A 17,918-nucleotide genomic window follows, 5' to 3' on the forward strand; every position below is an offset into this window, starting at 1 on the left:
AAGAAGTAAGCTGATTATGATAATGATATATATGTAATTATGATATGGAATGATATGTACGTTGATATGTATGCAGATGAATATATAAAGAAGATTCAGGTTCTTCTCTTGGCTTGCCTTATAACCATTTCTCTTCTTGAACACATTAACATCTACACTTATTATCAGAAAGCAACATCAAATTGTAAATTATTTATAAATAACTATAGAATCTTCTCCTGATCCCCTCTATCAAAAATGTTTGTGAATTGGGAGTTTAAGAAGAGTTATTGTGGTGAAATTGAGCCTGAGTGAAGGAGAGATGAGAGAGACATGTTATGATAACAGAGAACACACTTTACCAATTTGGGATCCATTTTTAAAAAAGATTTATTATTTTAAAAAACTTATGCGTAACATATAAAGCATGCCAGAACATGTCTAACACATAGTTCTCATTTATGAAAAATTAGCTTGTGCCCACCACTTAAAATTCTGAACAATCTATTGTTACTTTAGTATTTACAAAGTTAAATTCATACTTAGGTGACTTGGAAACAATAGTTATCATAGCATTTATCAGTAAATAATGACAGGACATATATGGGTAAGTCACTGAGTCCTTAAACAGGAGAAAGTGAGGAGACAGATAGAAGAAACTGGGAGAATCTCCAGTACCTTGGTGTCCTCTCTTGACTTCTTGGCCACCCTTCCATGCCTGGTTAGCAATCTCTGGCTTTTGGAAACTTTTTCTTCTTTCAAGGCCTAGATTAGGTATCCTTCTTTCAGTGAGCCTTCTTCTCTCTCCCCTAGCTGATGTGATCTCTCCCTCCTCAGAATTTCCCTTCCTTTGGATCTGTCCAGTTTGGTATGGTGGAAAGAATGCTGGAATTAGAGGATATAGAGGGTTGAATCCTGCCTTTGGACCTTGCTAGCTTTGCCAAGAAAAAAGTGTAGAAAGTACTTTGCGAACCAACAGTAACTATTCTTCCCTGCTATTTCCCTATTTTGGGTGCCATTTTTAACTTGTTCCTTTTTTTTTAAATACCTGAGAAAAAATTAAATGAAAACAACTCTTGGACTATTCATGGGGTTAATTGAATCTCACAATACAGGTATATCTATGTAGCATATTCTTAGGGAAGTGGACTTTTCATACCTCATGCTTTACTTCATTTTAAAAAGGGAATCCAAAAGAAAATAAAACCTTATTAATAACTAAATGGGGGAAGGTGGATACTTTAAATTTATCCTATTATTTCTCCTAACTTGTATGGTTTTTATTTGATTTTTCACATAGCAATAGGAATATCAAGTTTTCAGAAAGTTGCCAATAACAGGATATAAATAATAAAAAGCTACTACTTTTATCCTCTTGCACCTTTTCCTATACCACAATGAGCCCAGACCAGGTTCCTGGTCATAGAAACGATGGAATTGGGTCCAACAGGCCTTGGTTCAAATTCTTGCTCTGTTAGTTATGACCTTGGTGGGGCCATTCATGAATTCATTCAAAAAACATTTTTCAATGGTTCACTATGGACAAGGTACTGTATCTGAGTTTCCTCATCTGGAAAAATGGAGAGGGTGGATTAGACAATTGATAAAATTCCTTCTAGCTCTAGAACTTTTGTCTCTATAAGGTCATATAGCCTAACCTCCTCTTTGTTTAGACACAGACAAATCGAGGATCTTATGGGTAAAATGACTTACACAGGGTCACACAGTAACAAGTAAAAGTTCTCAGTGTTTGTCTGGCACATATTGCCGCCACCTGGATATAGGCAAGGGGAGTAAATGTTTTTTTTTTTTTTCTGGCTAGGGGAATTAGCTTTTTTGTGGGGAGGCAGATTCTGTGGCACCATTTATATAAATGATTCTATATCACATGGTATTAGTGCCCTAAAAGAGTTCATACCTGGCCCCAAGAAAGCAAGTCATTTCCTATGGGCTTTTTCTCATTTATTTATAATGATTTTACAACCAGGAGAGATATTAGACCATTTTTGTTGAGCTCCTTATTACCCATCCCTCACTAGAATGTAAGCTGCTTGTGCATAGGGATGGTTTTGTTTTTGTCTTTGTATCCCTAGCACAGAACTTTGTACATGATTGATGATTCATGGATGCAATGAGGTAGCTTGGGGCTAATGGATAGGACTCTAGTTTCTGAGTCACAACTCATTGTGAACATATACTATGCATCCTTGGCCAGATGAGAGCTAGACTTACAGATGCGAGCTTCTGGGTTCAAATCGAACCCCAGACACTTCCTAACTGTGTGACCCTGGGAAAGTCACTTAACCCTCATCGCCTAACTCTTATCACTCTTCGGCTTTGGAAGGTAAGAGTTATTGAAAAAATTTCAGAGCAGGTGATGATCTGAATTAGGAGAGGACAGTTCTTCAGTGGCACTTTCCAAAATCAAGTGTAATCATCAGTCTGGTTAAAAATTATTAGATAAGACAAGTTGAATATTATAGATGAGAAACTGAAGCCCAAGCATGTTAAATGGCTTACCCAAGATCAAATAGATTTAAGTAGCAGAACTAGGATGAGAATTAAGGTTCTCTGACTTCTGACTCATTTTTCTTTCCTTTTATATTTCACAGTCTCTTTTCTGCATTAAATGGTATGCTTTGTTACACCATTACAGAATCCTTAAATGATTCTGATACCATGATACTGTATGTACTGGGCTAATTGCCTTTGTGAGCAGAATTTACATTGGCATGTGAAACATTTCCATGTATAGGCATGCTAGCACCTTTGTTGCCCAGGTCAAAAGGTTAGTAGAAGTAGTAGGGAGAACTGAAGGTTTAAACAAATCTGAAGATGATGGCATTGCAATGTCTTTAGGTACCCAGTCTAAAGTGATTATCAGGCCAGTAGAACACCTTTCCAAAGATGTGATGGGAGATCACAGGTTAGTTCCTAAACTCTTAACTCGGCGATTAAGCAAATACAAAACTTAAGCAAGAGTATGAATAAAACAACTTTTAACAATATCAAAAACGTTGGGTCAGCAGGGCCATTTGTCCATCATTGAGTCCCTAGAGTAGGGGCTTCTGGATGAAATGTTGTCTCCAGTCCAGAGCGATGCCTTCTATTATTGTGACAGAACAATGCTTCCCACTTTTCCACAGAATCATTTATACAGTCGTCTTCTCGGGATCTTTTCCAGTCATTTTGGGAGGATGTTTTTACATGTTACTATTCTGTAGCAGAGTTGGGGAAGGGGAGATAAAAGCAGACATAAAATAAGAGCTCAAAATAACAACAGGATGACATAATTGGTTTGAAAGAGAAGAGTTAATTATTAACAAAGGAATAACAAATCCCTGGGCTACCTTCATCCCTACAGAATGTTCACGGAGGGTAGACTTCCTAATTGTTTCATTCAACTGCTCAGCCCTGTTTTCTGGATGTGTTCCCCAATAGACTTCATTTTCATGAATGTTTCAGTAAAGTTTAAATCACTCTGAACTGGATGCCCCCACCCCAAGTCAATAAGGCATCTTGGTGCTCAATTAATTGATTGGCAAACTGAGACTTAGGGAGTATCAGTCATTTAGGTCTAGAATAGAATCTATATGACTGAGATTGTGCCCATGAAGATAAGCTCTAGTCCACAAAACCAAGATGAATCTGGAAAGACCTAATAAGAACCAAAGGGGCAGCTAGGTAGTCTAATGGATAGAGTACTGGGTCAGGAGTATGGAAGACTCTTCTTCTGACTCCATATCTGGCCTCTAACACTTACTAATTGGGTGACCCAGGCTAAGTCATTTAATCCTCCTTGCCTCAATTTCCTCATCTGTGAAATGAGATAGAGAAGGAAACTGTAAGTCACTCCAGTATGGGGTCACAAAAAGTTGGACATAATTGGAAAATGACAACAACAAAAACAAAGAAGAATCAAACTGTGAGGTTAATGAAAATGATGTACATGGCAACTTTGGACATACTTCCCCTTCTTTATGTTCTCTTTCTTTGGGTCTGATCATCAGAGCAATCAGGGTTTAGAGGGAATAGGAGCATGTGTACTTTTTGGATGCAGATGCTCATGATTTCTAAAAATTTTAATACATGATACACAATGTAATAGAGGAGCCACAGAAGGGAGGGGGCAATACTAAAATTCCAGCCAGCACCCTGCAAATTGTGCAGATCTCATGAAATATTTTGGCATAACACAAAATGCATCCCAAACTTCATGTGTTATTGTAGTATTTTGTTCAGTTCCTAGATCTAAATATTTCCTAAGTCAACTGGTGTTAAAAGCACAGGACAAAGATGATGGGTGTTTTCTATAGATAATGTGGCTCTTTTTATGTCTGTCATCAAGATCAGATGCTTTTTATGTCTGTCATCAAGATCAACTGGAAGTCAGATAACACATTTATTGCTCTTTTTGGAGGGCACATGGCAAATAAAGGGGGCTATGCTCAACCTGCTTTTTCTCTCATTAGAATCTTAAGGGGAGACTGTGTCCTTGTTCTTCAGGTTGAATGAATTTTTCTGTAAATGAAAACAGAAAAATATTAATGTTATGACTCTTAATAAGTCAGAAAATGGACTAAAATGAAATGAATCTTGGGGTAGAAGATTATTTTCCTTCATTGATCAGTTACCATTAAATTTGTAGGCTTCTTTTTATGAAGTTTCTCCTCTACTCAAAATAGTGGTGATGACTACTAGGTTGCCTTAGAGCATTAGCACCATATTAATTGTTCTTTGGCACTTGGATATTCAAGGGACACTGAATAGATGAAGTGGTGCCCCTCTCCTTCTCCTCAGCTCATACCCACTTCCAATTAAATATTATTATTTTTCCTTTTTCTGAAATGGAAAGGAAAGCGTAGGAATGGTTTTATTTTTTCTGGTTGAGTGGCAATTTCTTTTTTAGTAAGAGAACTTCCATATACATAGAAACTCAATTCTTGATTCTGTTGACCTAGTTAGTCTTTTACTGGGAATTGTGAGACTGAAAAAATTCTCTTAGTATCCAACTCAATAGGGATCTACTATTGAATAGGAGGGTACTAAGAACCACATGTGGGAGGTGACCCATTTGGGAAGACCCAGTTCATACCAAAACTATTGAATACTTTCTAGGTTCATCTTAAAAGAGCTGATTTTCTGGAGAAAAATATTTGCATAGTGTTGTTATGAAGAAAGTGTTTTTTAGATCTCAAAACTCTCTAAGAGGGGGAATAATTGCTGTTAATCTATCCTTTTAATTTTATCCTCATTTTGAAAAAGTTCTGACCCAGAACGGGAAGCCCTAGACACTAAGGTTTGACCTAATGTTCTTGATTGATAGAATCAGCATTAGGAGGACCTAAATTTGAGTACTATTCTTGCTTGTGTCACCTTGGGCAAGTTATTTCCCCTGAATAAGTCTTAGTTTTCTTATCTATAAAGGGAAAGGGTTAGACTAACTGACTGCCAAGGGTCTCCCAGCTCTAAATATAAGATTTTGCCACTATCTTTCAAAACCTTAATTTAGTTTCTGAAATTTAGGATGCCAAAATAATTGAAAAGAAAAAAATTGGGAAGGAGTACATAAGGGTGAAAGGGTCTTTGTGCCATTTTTTTTCATGAAATCACAGATCCAAGATTGTAAAGAATTTCTGAGACCATCAATTCTGCCTGTCTAATTTTTCAGATGAGAAAATTGAAGGTCAAAGAGATTGACTTTCCCAGGGTCTCACAGCTAGTAAGTGTCTAACATAGTCCAAATCCACTGTGGCATGTTAGCCTATTTCTATGAGTTACTTTAGTTCATCTAGCCATATCAATGGGGGAGAAAATAATACTTCATGTAAATTTGTTCCAATTATTATTTCATAAAAGTTTAGAAGTTCTAGTTTTACCCTTGTCAGTCGACGAACCAAGAGTGACACAAGGATGATGACTCCAACGATGACAGCCATTACAGCAAAAACTATGATGGTGACCACTTAGAAAAAGGGAGATGTCAATTAATGGAAAAGGAGGAAAATACCTAGCTATGCAATAGTCATGAGAAATCAGATTTGATACATGTAACAATATAGTTAATTGCTTTGTAAATCCAAATTCAAATAGGTGAATGAACTCTGTTTCCATATAGTTTGGGGAATTTTTCACGTGGAAAATTCATTTCATCATCATCTAGAGGTTAAGTGACCTGCTTACAGTCATGCAGTCAGGAAATGTTAGAGACAGAATTCAAACTCAGATCCTTCTGATTCCAAGCCCAATCCTTTAGTAATCATTCCATGCCGCCTCTCTAACTTTTAAAGCATTGGGCACATGGGATTTATTATTAATACTACATGAGGTATATATTTTCATCCCTGTTTTATAAATGTGGAAAGTGAGATTCAAAGAAGTTAAGAGACTTGTTTATGGTCTCAGAACTAAGAGTCAGGGAGAGGATTTGGGTCTAAGTCTTTTATGATTTTAGTTCCAGCAAGCCAGTCAGTATATTGTGCTGCCTCCTAATAAATGTCAAAGGGGTAAGGAATGTTAGCTACCATCTAGTTCAATAGCCCTCTCTTTAAAAATGACCAACTAATTATTTTCATATCTGACTCATACCCAGATCCCTACCCCCTCTACCCTGAATTTCCCCCTAAAACTCACATTTATTTTAAATAGATATGCATTTGTGATTTCATTGTTGTAAGGAAATACCAATATGAAAACTCTTATCCATGTTGATGGACAACTCCTCTATATCCTATATCCTTAAAGTTGCCTGGGGATCTTGAGAAGTTAAGCGATTCATTCATGGCAACAATGAGAAGACTTATTCTGAATACTATACCATTTTGATGACTAATACTGTTCTATAACATTGTATTTTTCAAGCCTTTTTCCTCATTCTTTATCCTGACAATCCTAGGAATGCCCTCATATTCCTTGACCCAGAACTGCTTCTAACACTGGGATGATTAAGAATATAAGCTCCATCCTGTCTAGTAAAGAAAAGCTACTTTTGGCCAACTGTATCTGGGGGGCAAGCTAGGAAAATACTTGTTTTTTTTTCTCTTTGGGATAAATAGATGAAAGTCAAGCATGGCTAAGCCAAATCTGATTTCTCCATCTAGAACAGCAAGGATAATAGAATCCTGTAACCAGGCATGTGACTTTTCCCATCATCATGAGGAGGTAAGGGAATGACTAGAAATATTAGCCTCCCTCCTCAGTAGGTAACCACCAATTAGAATTATCTTGGGTTAGCTAGGAGAGGACTCAGTAATGAACTTTTAATATTGTATTTAAATGAATCGACTCCAAATGAATTGTCTTTGATGACCAAGAGAGACCAATTAATTTATTGGTTATTGTTAGCCTAGTCAATAAATTAATTTTTCTCATTTGGAACCCAGTCCCTTGTAATTTTTACTTGTCACAATACATTGAATATATGTCAGAGGCAAGAATTGAACCTGGGTTCTCTTAGGTTCAAGCCCAGATCTTCATTAACTAAACCATTCTGCTTCTCATTGATGTGATAATTTAGAGCAAGGCAGATGAAAGAATTTCATGAAGGTTAAATGTAATGTTGTTCAGTTTCAGCTGTTGCTGTCTCTTTGTGACACTTTGGGGTTTTCTTGGCTCATTTTACAGATGAGGAAACTGAGGCAAATAGGGTTAAATGACTTGCCCAAGGTCACACAGTCAGTGTCTTAGGCTGGATTTGAATTCATGAAGGTAAGCCTTCCTGATTCCAAGCTCTATCCCCTTTGCTACTTAGCTGTCAAATAGTAGAACAAATGGGAGAACTGGAAACAAAGCCCCAGTTCTCTCCCTTCCAGGGATCTAAAATGACCCCACTCTGCCATTTTTCCACAATACTGGAATTTGTTCCATTCAATATTTATGATCAATTCCAAAGTGGTTGGAAGTAGACTGATTTGGGATGGAGTGGTGTTAGTCTTGTGATGTGATCAGTGAGAACTCCAGATAGACAATTTGGTTCTATTACTGCAAATACTAATCTCCATGATCTTTCCCAGGATTTTAGGATTTTTTTAACACACCAAACTTATTCAAGTATCAGGGCAAGAATGTTTATTTATCAAGTAATATGTTAGCTATTTTCTAACATCTCAGAAGGGAAACATCAGTTTTAAGACAGGAAGAGACATGTTGCAAACTGGGGTCATTTAAAGCAACCTCCTCATAAGAAGAAAAATGGGGACCTCTGTTGGCAAATAAAGAAAGTTGCATGCAATTTTTGTTGCCAGATAAAGTTTTCAGCATACCTGGTCCAGAGATAGCGTGGGTCAAGCGATTTCCTGATCCTTCTGGAAATTAAACAGAGAGAGGTCTACGTAAGATTTAAAATTATTATGAATCTATCAACTGGGGTAAATATTTTAGTATTAGATGTACATATTTCTCCTTTTAATCACATGTAATTCTATCAGTGTGGGGGAACTCCCCAATGACCTACAAGATAATTCCTTAACATACTGAGAAGTTAGTAATTTGTCCCAAATCACACATCTAATAAGTGCCAAAGGTGAGCTATAAATCCAGGTCTCCATGCCGCTAAGCTCAGCTGTCTCTCTATCTGTTATGCCATTCAGCTCCTATATTTCTTGTAATTGCACTTCCTTGCCCAATTTCATGTTGAATTTGGATTAATGGGGTCTCACAAGTCATTTGAATTTCCAAGAGAGAGGGCTTAGACCTAGAAGAGACATCAGAGGATATTTAAACTCTCTCCCCCAGCTCCTTCATTTTATAGAGATGGAATTTGGAGCCCAGAAAGTGACCTGCCTGCAGTCACACAGCTTGGAAGTAGCAGAAGTGAGAGGTAAATAGCAATATTTATAGACTAAATGTCTGGGACAATATGGGTAGGCAACAGTTTGTTACTAAGAACAAGATTGGATTTAATTCAGTAAACCTGCTAAATGGCAGGGCACTGGAGTTAGAGCTGAGGACCCCAAGATTAAAAAAATGGCACAGAGTCCTTGTCCTTGGGGAAATGACAGATAACTAAGAGGAATATGCCACACATAGAGAAAAGTAGGATCCAAAGCTGAGTTAGATAAGGATACATCTGGATTAAGGGTTCTAAGACAATTTAAGGAGGGAAAGGGCACTGGTATCTTGGAGGACTGGGAAGAGAATCAGGAGCGGCTTCATGGAGCTGATGGTATACTAGCTGAGTCTTGTGTGGGAAAAGAACAATTTAAACAAGCCAAGACTCTGTGCCATTTTTTAATCTTGGGGTCCTCAGCTCTAACTCCAATGCTTCATATTCTATCTCAATAAAATGAAGAAGCTGGGGGAGAGGGTTTAAATATCCTCCCATGTCTCTTCTAGGTCTAAGCCCTCTCTCTTGGAAATTCAAATGACTTGTGAGACCCCATTAATCCATATTCAACCTGAAAGTTCAATAATAACAGTACTCATTTATCTAATACTTTATGATTCACAAATCCCTCTCCACAAAACTCTTTTGGAATCAGTAATATGCATATTATTGTTCTATTTTAATTTCAAGATGAGGCAACTAAGACTCAGTGACATTTAAAATCCTTGGGCTTTCTTTAACACTGAATCCAGATCTCTATCTCTATATCATACTGCTTTTCCATTTGGACAGATTGTAGAAATATATGAAGAGGAGAATCTGAAATAATCCTGGAATGGTATGTTGGCACTACTTGTGGAGGGTCAGGCGAAAGAATTTACATTTTATCCTGGAGGGAGTAGGGAGCCATGGAATACTTTTAAGCAGGAGAGTTCTTTTTCAGTGGTGATACAAGCATTATCTTGTCTTTCACCACTATCTGAGGATCAATTTAGGAAGAGTAGAGAGTTTTGCCTTTCTCACTCTGCATATTCTCAGTATAGAGTCATGTATTCATTCAGTTAATACATTTCCAGGGTCATGAGGGCTGGGGAGCAATCATAATGAAGGAGAAGTCAAACCTTTAAGTTCTGGTTTCGGTGTGGATTGGTGTCCATTACTTTGCACGTTTGTACTAGTGCTGTCATATTCCAATTCATCAATTTTATGCTCAGTTGGGTCTGGTGATTCTGAGGGATATGTTTCAGTTTGCGTTGAAGCATGGCCTGTACAAAACAGAGGTTAGATAGATTATCCAAAAGTGTCTCTGGAGTATATCTATAAGCATTTTGTTTCGAAGTCAGTTCTGGAGTTTTTCTCCACATTTTCTTTTAGTTCTTGTCTCATTACTCTAGCATTCTGTTAAGGAGCATTTTGAGTTCAGACCAGCATTTCTCTGGTTAAAATCCCACTTCACAACAAATGTATGAGATTCAGATGTCAGAAAATAGTTTGGCTCTGAACTTGGAGGAAGAAACAATGAGAAACACTCATGGGTTGTGAGACTAAAGATAATGGAGGAGGAACAAAAATTGTTTCTTTTCCCTTAAACCTCCTACTTGATTTTATAAAGAAGAGGGATGACATTTAAGGTATACAAAATGCTTTGCCTACATTATCTCACATTATCTCACTGGACTCTCAAAACAGTCCTGGGAAGTAGTTCTTCATCTTATTATTATTATCACTATTTTATGGATATGAAAAATAAATCTCAGAAGAGATCCATTCAGCTACAGCAATTTTCCCAGAGTCAGATAACTAACTAATAGGTGATCCTAAAAGAAGTCAAACCCATTATTTCCTTATTCCACATTGTGAGCTCTGTCTGCTCTGCCTTTCAAGACAGAGGATTCCTTAGAATATCAAAAGGAAGTATAGATATAATTAAAGACGGATAGGATAGAGAGCCAGATGGGATCAAGGTATCTCATAATTTTATTAGCTTTGAGCTATGGTCCACATGGACATATCCCAATAGGACCATTTCTTGGAAGAGTTGAAAAGAATGTAAAGGGAGAGGGGACAGAAAATGGTTAGAAAGATGGCTTCAAGGTGGATGCATGTCCATCACTTAGAAAATGGCTAAAAAATGACTAGGTGTATAAAGATATATATTTGAGTGATGATGATAAGACCCAGAATGTTTTAAGTGACTTGTTCACACAGAATCAAAATTTGAAACCCAGTTCCTTTGATTCTAAATCTAATATATGTTTTTGTTGTTCAGTCATTTCAGTCGTGTTGAAGTCTTCATAATCTCATTTGGGGTTTCCTTGGCAAGGATACTGGAGTGGTTTGCCATTTCCTTCTCCAGCTTGTTTTACAGATGAGAAAAGCAAACAGGGTTTACGTGACTTGTCCAGGATCATACAGCTACTAAATATGTGAAGCCAGTTTTGGACTCAGGTCTTCCTCACTCCAAGCTTTATCCACTGGTTCACTTAGCTACCCTATCTATTACACTATGCTGCATTTTACTGTTAGTAATATTTGAGAAACTATTTTTACTTCACAATCATTTTGGAAAATAACTTCCCTTTTCTCCTCAAATTCCTTTTTAAGTGATCTATTTTTCTTATATTCATTTCAACATTGCCTTCTTGGTTCTACTGATTTACTGTGAATATGTTCATCTAGATCTTCTCACGTTTCTCTGAATTCTTCTTTGATCTGTTCTTACTTACTCAAAATATATCTTTATATTCCTAATATTTTTTTTAGTCATTTCCTAAGTGATGGACATCCAACCCCTTTGAAGTGATCTTTCTAGCCATTTTCTGTCCTCTCCCCCTTTTCAGTCCTTTCAACTCTTCTAAGAAGTGGTCCTATTGGGATATATGCATATGGACCATAGCTCAAGGATCAATGATCAAGTGCTTCAAAGAATCTAAGAGGCCATTTAGTTCAATCTCTCATTGTACAGATGATGAAAGTAAGTCCCAGATAAGTTATAAGTTGCCTGAGATGGCATTAGTAGTAAGTCAGAGGCAGGATTTGAATTCAGTTCCTTTGATTCTAGAGCCTGTGCTCATTCTATTCCATCTCCAGGGTGCCTTATACAACAAACTCTAGCTTTAATGAACCTAGATAAAGGTAGCATGAATTAGTGGAAAGATGGCAAGACTCAGGCTCTGGAGACTCGTGTATGTCTAGAGCTGGGAGTAGGGAGGGTTTAAAAAAGTTTTCTAGTACCAAGGTTCTAGATCTGACTCTTTCATCTTGTCTATTTCTATGGACTTAAGGAAATTGTTTTATTTCTATGGACCTCAATTTCTTAATTTATAAAATACTTCTGTCTTCTGGAGATAATTCATTCTATAACTTTTTCCATGGTATATTTCCAGTTTTAATATTTATAGATTGTGACCATATCTGAATCAATTTAGCTTTCTAAGCCTCAATTTCCTCATCTATAAAATGGGCATAACATGTATACTATCTACGTCATGGGATCACAGTGATGAAAATATTTGTAAAGTTCAAATCATTTATGTAAATTTTGGTTATTATTTTTTCTTATTGATAGTCTACTCAAAAGTCTGTAGGTGACGTGTCATTTCAATGTTGTGTACACAAGGAGCCCAATCTAGCAGCTCTTACCAAAGTGAAAACACTTTGAGTTTCACCCTGATCAGCCTCCCTAAGTCTGGAGAGTATCTTGTTCCCACATGCCAAGTTCATAAATGATAAGATTAATTTTTTTTGCAAGGCAAAGCATGAGTATGCTGTCATTTGAACTGGAGCACATAGATTTTTAAAGTATAAAAGCATTATTTTATAAGCTCAAATGGAATAACATATATAATGCTATTATATAATAGCATAATATATAATAATATTATCCATAATAAGGATTTTGATTTCATTGGCATGGGGGAACTCTTTCTACCGGTGAGGCTCAACAGCCACATATAAATGAGTAGATTAGTCTAAGAGAATTGTCTGAGGTCCATGGAGATTCAACAATTGTTCAGAGTCATAAAGGGTTAGTAATAATAATACCAATTACAGCAACAATAAATATTTTTGAAAATTCTTGTTCCCAAGAGAAGTTATATTTGATAAGAGGAGTATACCAGTGAGAGTTCCCAATCTTACAAGGCAGGCAGAGGCTTGACTAACTTAATTGCATAGGAAGAGGCCAGTAAGACAATGAGTTTGTCTGCAGGTTTCTATGGTATTATAGGATCAAAGATTTGGGGCTGAAAGAGACATTGGGGGCCATCCAGCCTTCTGATCTCTCTCAACCTCAGCTTCCACTTTAGAATGAGGATTCCAGAATGGATGACCTTATGCAGACAATTAGGGTTGGGTAGTTACTAACTATATATCATGGAAGATAAACCAGTTTAGTCAATTTGGCTTCTTTCTACCATTGCTTTCTAAATCCAGCATGATGGTAGATGTTCCTAAGCATCACGGGCCATGAGAATTTTTAAACATTCAAAAATCCTGGAGTGTAGGGAGAAACCTAAAGAAACCATACATTGACAAATCCTTTCCTTTGACCTTTTTAGGCAGCGGATATCTTTTTCTTTATAAGACCTGGAGCTGGGTGGGATCTTAGAAATTACTATTCTCACCCCTTCATTTTATAGGTGCAGAAATTTAAATTGAGAGGGAAATTAACTTTCCCAAAGTCACATTGTTAATAAGTAAAAATGGCAGAATTTGAAATCAGATATTCTGATTCCATATCCAAGATGCTTTCTGTTATACACAGATCTTTGTTGACACAGACCTTTTATTGTAACAGAAATGATTAAATTAAATGATTCAGTTTTTTAAAACTTAAAAAAACTACATACCTGTCACTTGGCTGACTGATATACATAAATATCTTTATTTAAATCTAGTTGATTCAATAGAGACTGCCTTTTGATTACAAAAATCTTAGATTCAGGGGAACAAAGACAGTCCAATGAACACACCTTGAATTTTTATATTACATCATCTTATTCCATTAAAGTTAAGAATTGACTTTCAGTAAAATATTAGGGCAAAGCTTAATATTCTAGCAGTAACAACATATCAATTGCTCCAGTAATCAAATTGGAAGCCCCCCTCTCCCCACCCCCACCCCCACCCCTGCCAAAATACCAAGGTTTCACTTACTTAACAAAAGAAACAAAAGCATTATCTCTTTATACATCTCTGGCTGGTGATTTTGTCTTCAAAATCCAATGCAAGCAATCCCAAAGCCCACAATGTGTGCTCCTAATAACCCTTGAGATCGACTGGTCATGTCAGTCCCCAGCAACAGCCTGCCCTCCTATCTATCCAGTCCAGCTTTCGGAGGTTCTAATCAGTTTCAAGGTATCAGCAAAAATGTCCAATCATGAAAGGCTGAGAAACTCTGTCTGATGACTACCCCATCTTTGACAAATGGAACTTTCTGTTCAATGAACTGGAAAAGGCATCTTCCCAATATGGGTTGGCCTTGAAAATCAAACTTCATTTGTATAACCTCCTGAACTGAAAAGAACTGAAAAATGAAGTAAATTCCGTGTGTCTCCCTATACCCTTTGGTTTTCAACCTTCTCACCATCTTGATGATCTACCCCTGGACAATCCAGTCTATAGCTATTTTTCCTAAAAATGATTTCAATGAGTTTTGCTCATGGTCACTAATTTCTCTTCAGAAAGAACTTAGGGACACCCCCTGGGATAACCTTATAGATTCAGTTCTGGAGAGAATCTTAGAGGCCATCTAATTCAACTCCCTCATTTTATAGAAGAGGAAATGGAGGTTCAATAGCTTGCTCAATGTCACACAGTAAGGGTCAATGGTGGGATTTGAACCTAGGTCCTCTGATGACAGAACTAGGGCTTTTTCTACTGTATAGCCCATTTCCCTAAAATAGTCTATTCCCCCCTAATCATATTTGATTATTACAATAGCTTCTTTTTCCAGTCACTTCATTTTGCATATCAGAAAACTGAAGGTTGAAGAGAAGTTAGTGCTCCTACTTAGTGGAAAAGCAGAGACCAAAATCCATGTCTGGCAATTTTTATTTGGGCAGATTTTCTCTTGCCTTACATTACTGTTCTTGCTGCACTATAAAAGCAACAACAACAAAACAAAATTGTCCAACAACATAGCTTGTGGTTTGCTTGTTTTTTTGTCTTTCTAGAAGCCTAAAATAAAAATCAGGTGTACATCTTTTTTATTTTTTTAAAGAGGAAACTAATTTGCCTGAAGCTAGCAGGCATCCTAACATCTGGATTTTTCACTATGATCTTTGTAATTATCTGTTTGGTTCCTGACATTGAGGCTGACTACCTAAACCACTTAGCCTTTCTCTCTAGGCTTCTTGGTGCCCAGACATTAGCCTAGAAGGTCAATTGTCTTAGAAGAAGTCCAATTCTGTGAATCATGCTTCCAATTGAGCTGCAGGAATTCCATGGGACTAATAGAGCTTTTAACAAGCTTCTTGTTGGTAAATTGGTATTCAGAGAATCAGAAGACTGGAGTGAACCTTGAAACTTCTACCATGTTTTTGGCAGGACCACACCTAGATGACAGTTGACTCTATCTTGTTTTTACAGACTTTCCAAGAAATGTTATCACCTTGATACAGAGCTAAGACTAGAGGTTTTCTGGAGGTTGGGAGGAGGGAGAGAAGAAGGAAGAGGGATTATGACATATGTTTTAAAAAGGAAAATTAATTTTATTTAAAAAATTAAAAATTATTTAATAATTTAAATAAAATGTTTAAAATTATTTTAATAGGCAGACATGCTTTTTATTGAAATGTAAGTCACTAAATCAATATGCAACTTGTAGGGATCCTTATGTATGGTTAAGCACTATGACGTTCTGCAGTATGTAAGGATTTCTTTTTGTGGTAAGTCAAGTAGCTTTTATTTCTTATTTGACCTTGGGTAAATCCCTTTATCTTTCAAGGTTTCCATTTCCTCATCTCTAAAATGGTGGGATTGGAGTGAATGACCTCTTAGATTCCTTCCTGGTTGAGTTCTTTGAGCCTATGATCTAGGATTCAGTCCTAGTATTTAAAATGTGCCTTGTGGGATTTTTTTCAAGTCTTAGTTCTGTGGCTGATGGTCCAGACCAGGATCAGATGCACTTCCATACATGAGAAGGTCATTCTCTCTCACTCATGTCAGAAAACAGCATAACTGGGACCAGTGCCAATGCCAGTGAGCAGATGTCCCAAATGATACCCTTCTTGAGATTGGCAGAATACTGGTCACAAACATATCTCTCTTGCAGCAGTGCTGTATGGCCCGGGAAGAAAGGGTCTTCCATTGATTGGACAGTTCCCAGAGAATGAGGTGCATCTTGCTCCACCTGGTTTGGGATTATTTTCTCAGAAAGACCATGCTGGAAAGTAAGGGCTAGAGGGAGAAACCAGCCATTAACTTGAGGCCAGAAACCCACATCTTAGCTTGGAGAAAGAGAAACAGAAGGCTCGAGGGCTATGACCCCTTCTTCCCCCATCCCCTGACAGTCTTACCAGTTGACTTCTTCATTCCCCAAACCATTATCATAGGAAAAGAAGTAGAGAACTGAGAATTAGCCCAACTAAGTCAGACTTAGACTCTAGTCCTGGGTCTGCCATTACCTAGCTGTATGACCTTGAACAAGTGACTTCATCTCTCTGTCCCTCTGTTTATTTGTTTGTAAAATGGGTGGAGAGGAAGTAGACTAGAGCAGTGCTGTTAGATATGGGACAGCTGAAGACTTGAATAAAGTGTAATTGGGAAATACCTAGCAAAAGAAATAAAAATACCACAGGACATAGGTAATTGTGGTGCATTGGATATATCATCTGACCTGGAGTCTCATGCTCCTGAGTTCAAATTTGGCCTCAGATACTAGCTCAGTGGTCCTGGGCAAGTCACTTAATCCTGTTTGCCTCACTTTTCTCATCAGGAAAATCATCTGGGAAAGGAAATGGTAAACCACTCTAGAATCTTTGCCAAGAAAATCCCAAATGAGGTCCCAAAGAGTTGGACATCACTGAAACAATTGAACAACAACAGTAGCGTTAATGCCTTTTTTTTCTAAATCAATATGCAACTTGTAGGGATCCTTATATATGATTTAGTGGCCTCTGTTTCTGTCTGGACAAGAGACTTTCCAAGCCCCAAGTCCATTATCTGATAAACTCAAATACTTCCGACCTTAAAATTCTATCATGGGTACCTGTTACCCATGTATGGAAGCAATGAACAAGTTCTTAATTTACCAATGTATAACCAAACTGAATTTAAGTCAGGTATGTGATTCCTGTATCACATAGGCCTCCATATTTAGCCCCAAATGAATTAAATGAAATAGGTATAAAAATACACACACACACACACACACAAACACACACACACACACACACACACACACACACACACACATATATATATATATATATATATATATATATATATATATATATATGCCATCACTTTAATTCCTGGAATGCATCTTATTTAGAGTTTTAGAGTGACTTCTAGTGTTATATTTGCATCACAAATAGATGAAAATGATACTTTTTAAAGTTTCCCTTTTGTTTTGAAGCCTAGACTCAATATTTTCCCCAGGCTGGAAAGGCAATGGCTACTCATTGGTTTGATTTCACTGCTAATTCACATGGAAACTTTGACATGTTCCATTTTTAACCTGTGCCACTTTGTCTTTCTTTAGGCAGACTGGTGGCCCTCTGTTTCTGAGGGCCTGACATATTGGTGTAGACATTTGATTGATTTTAGCCCTACTAAAGCTCCAAAGTCCCAGACTCAAACAATCCACCAGCTTCAATCTACCCAGTGGAAGGGATGGTAGGCATATGCCATCATGCCAAGCATTCTTGAGGCTTAACATCTGATTTAAAAGTTAAAAAAAAACCTGAGAAAAATACATCCTGCTTTAAATCATTTCTGCTTATACTTAGTATTTCATTCTTGAGTTTCCCATCTAGGATAACTTTTCCTATAAAATTTTCAGCCACTAAATGCTTTTCTCTTAACTCTTAGAAATCTACTTTCCCCAATTTCAGGATGCATATTCAGTCCTGCTTAGTGCTTTTCTCTTTTTCTATCCTAGACTCACTGA

The 17,918-nt window shown here is 37.1% G+C and overlaps 1 protein-coding gene across 3 annotated transcripts in view; it reads right to left on the reverse strand.

Annotated features, from left to right (window-relative positions):
- Positions 1 to 351: 351 nt before the first annotated feature.
- The window catches only part of GYPA (glycophorin A (MNS blood group)), a 49,816-nt gene continuing 32,249 nt past the window's right edge, over positions 352 to 17,918 (reverse strand). Inside the window, exons 3-7 of one of the 3 annotated variants that reach the window (XM_007496278.2) lie at positions 9,925 to 10,068; positions 8,241 to 8,282; positions 5,859 to 5,944; positions 4,433 to 4,500; positions 352 to 3,197 (exon numbers count right to left, since the gene is read on the reverse strand). In XM_007496278.2, coding sequence (XP_007496340.2) covers positions 4,456 to 4,500; positions 5,859 to 5,944; positions 8,241 to 8,282; positions 9,925 to 10,068 — 317 coding nt within the window. In that variant the 3' untranslated portion in view covers positions 352 to 3,197; positions 4,433 to 4,455. The other 2 variants (XM_007496279.2, XM_007496280.3) reach the window with 2 other exon arrangements.

Source organism: Monodelphis domestica, chromosome 6 (genome assembly GCF_027887165.1).
Source record: "Monodelphis domestica isolate mMonDom1 chromosome 6, mMonDom1.pri, whole genome shotgun sequence".
NCBI lineage: Eukaryota > Metazoa > Chordata > Mammalia > Didelphimorphia > Didelphidae > Monodelphis > Monodelphis domestica.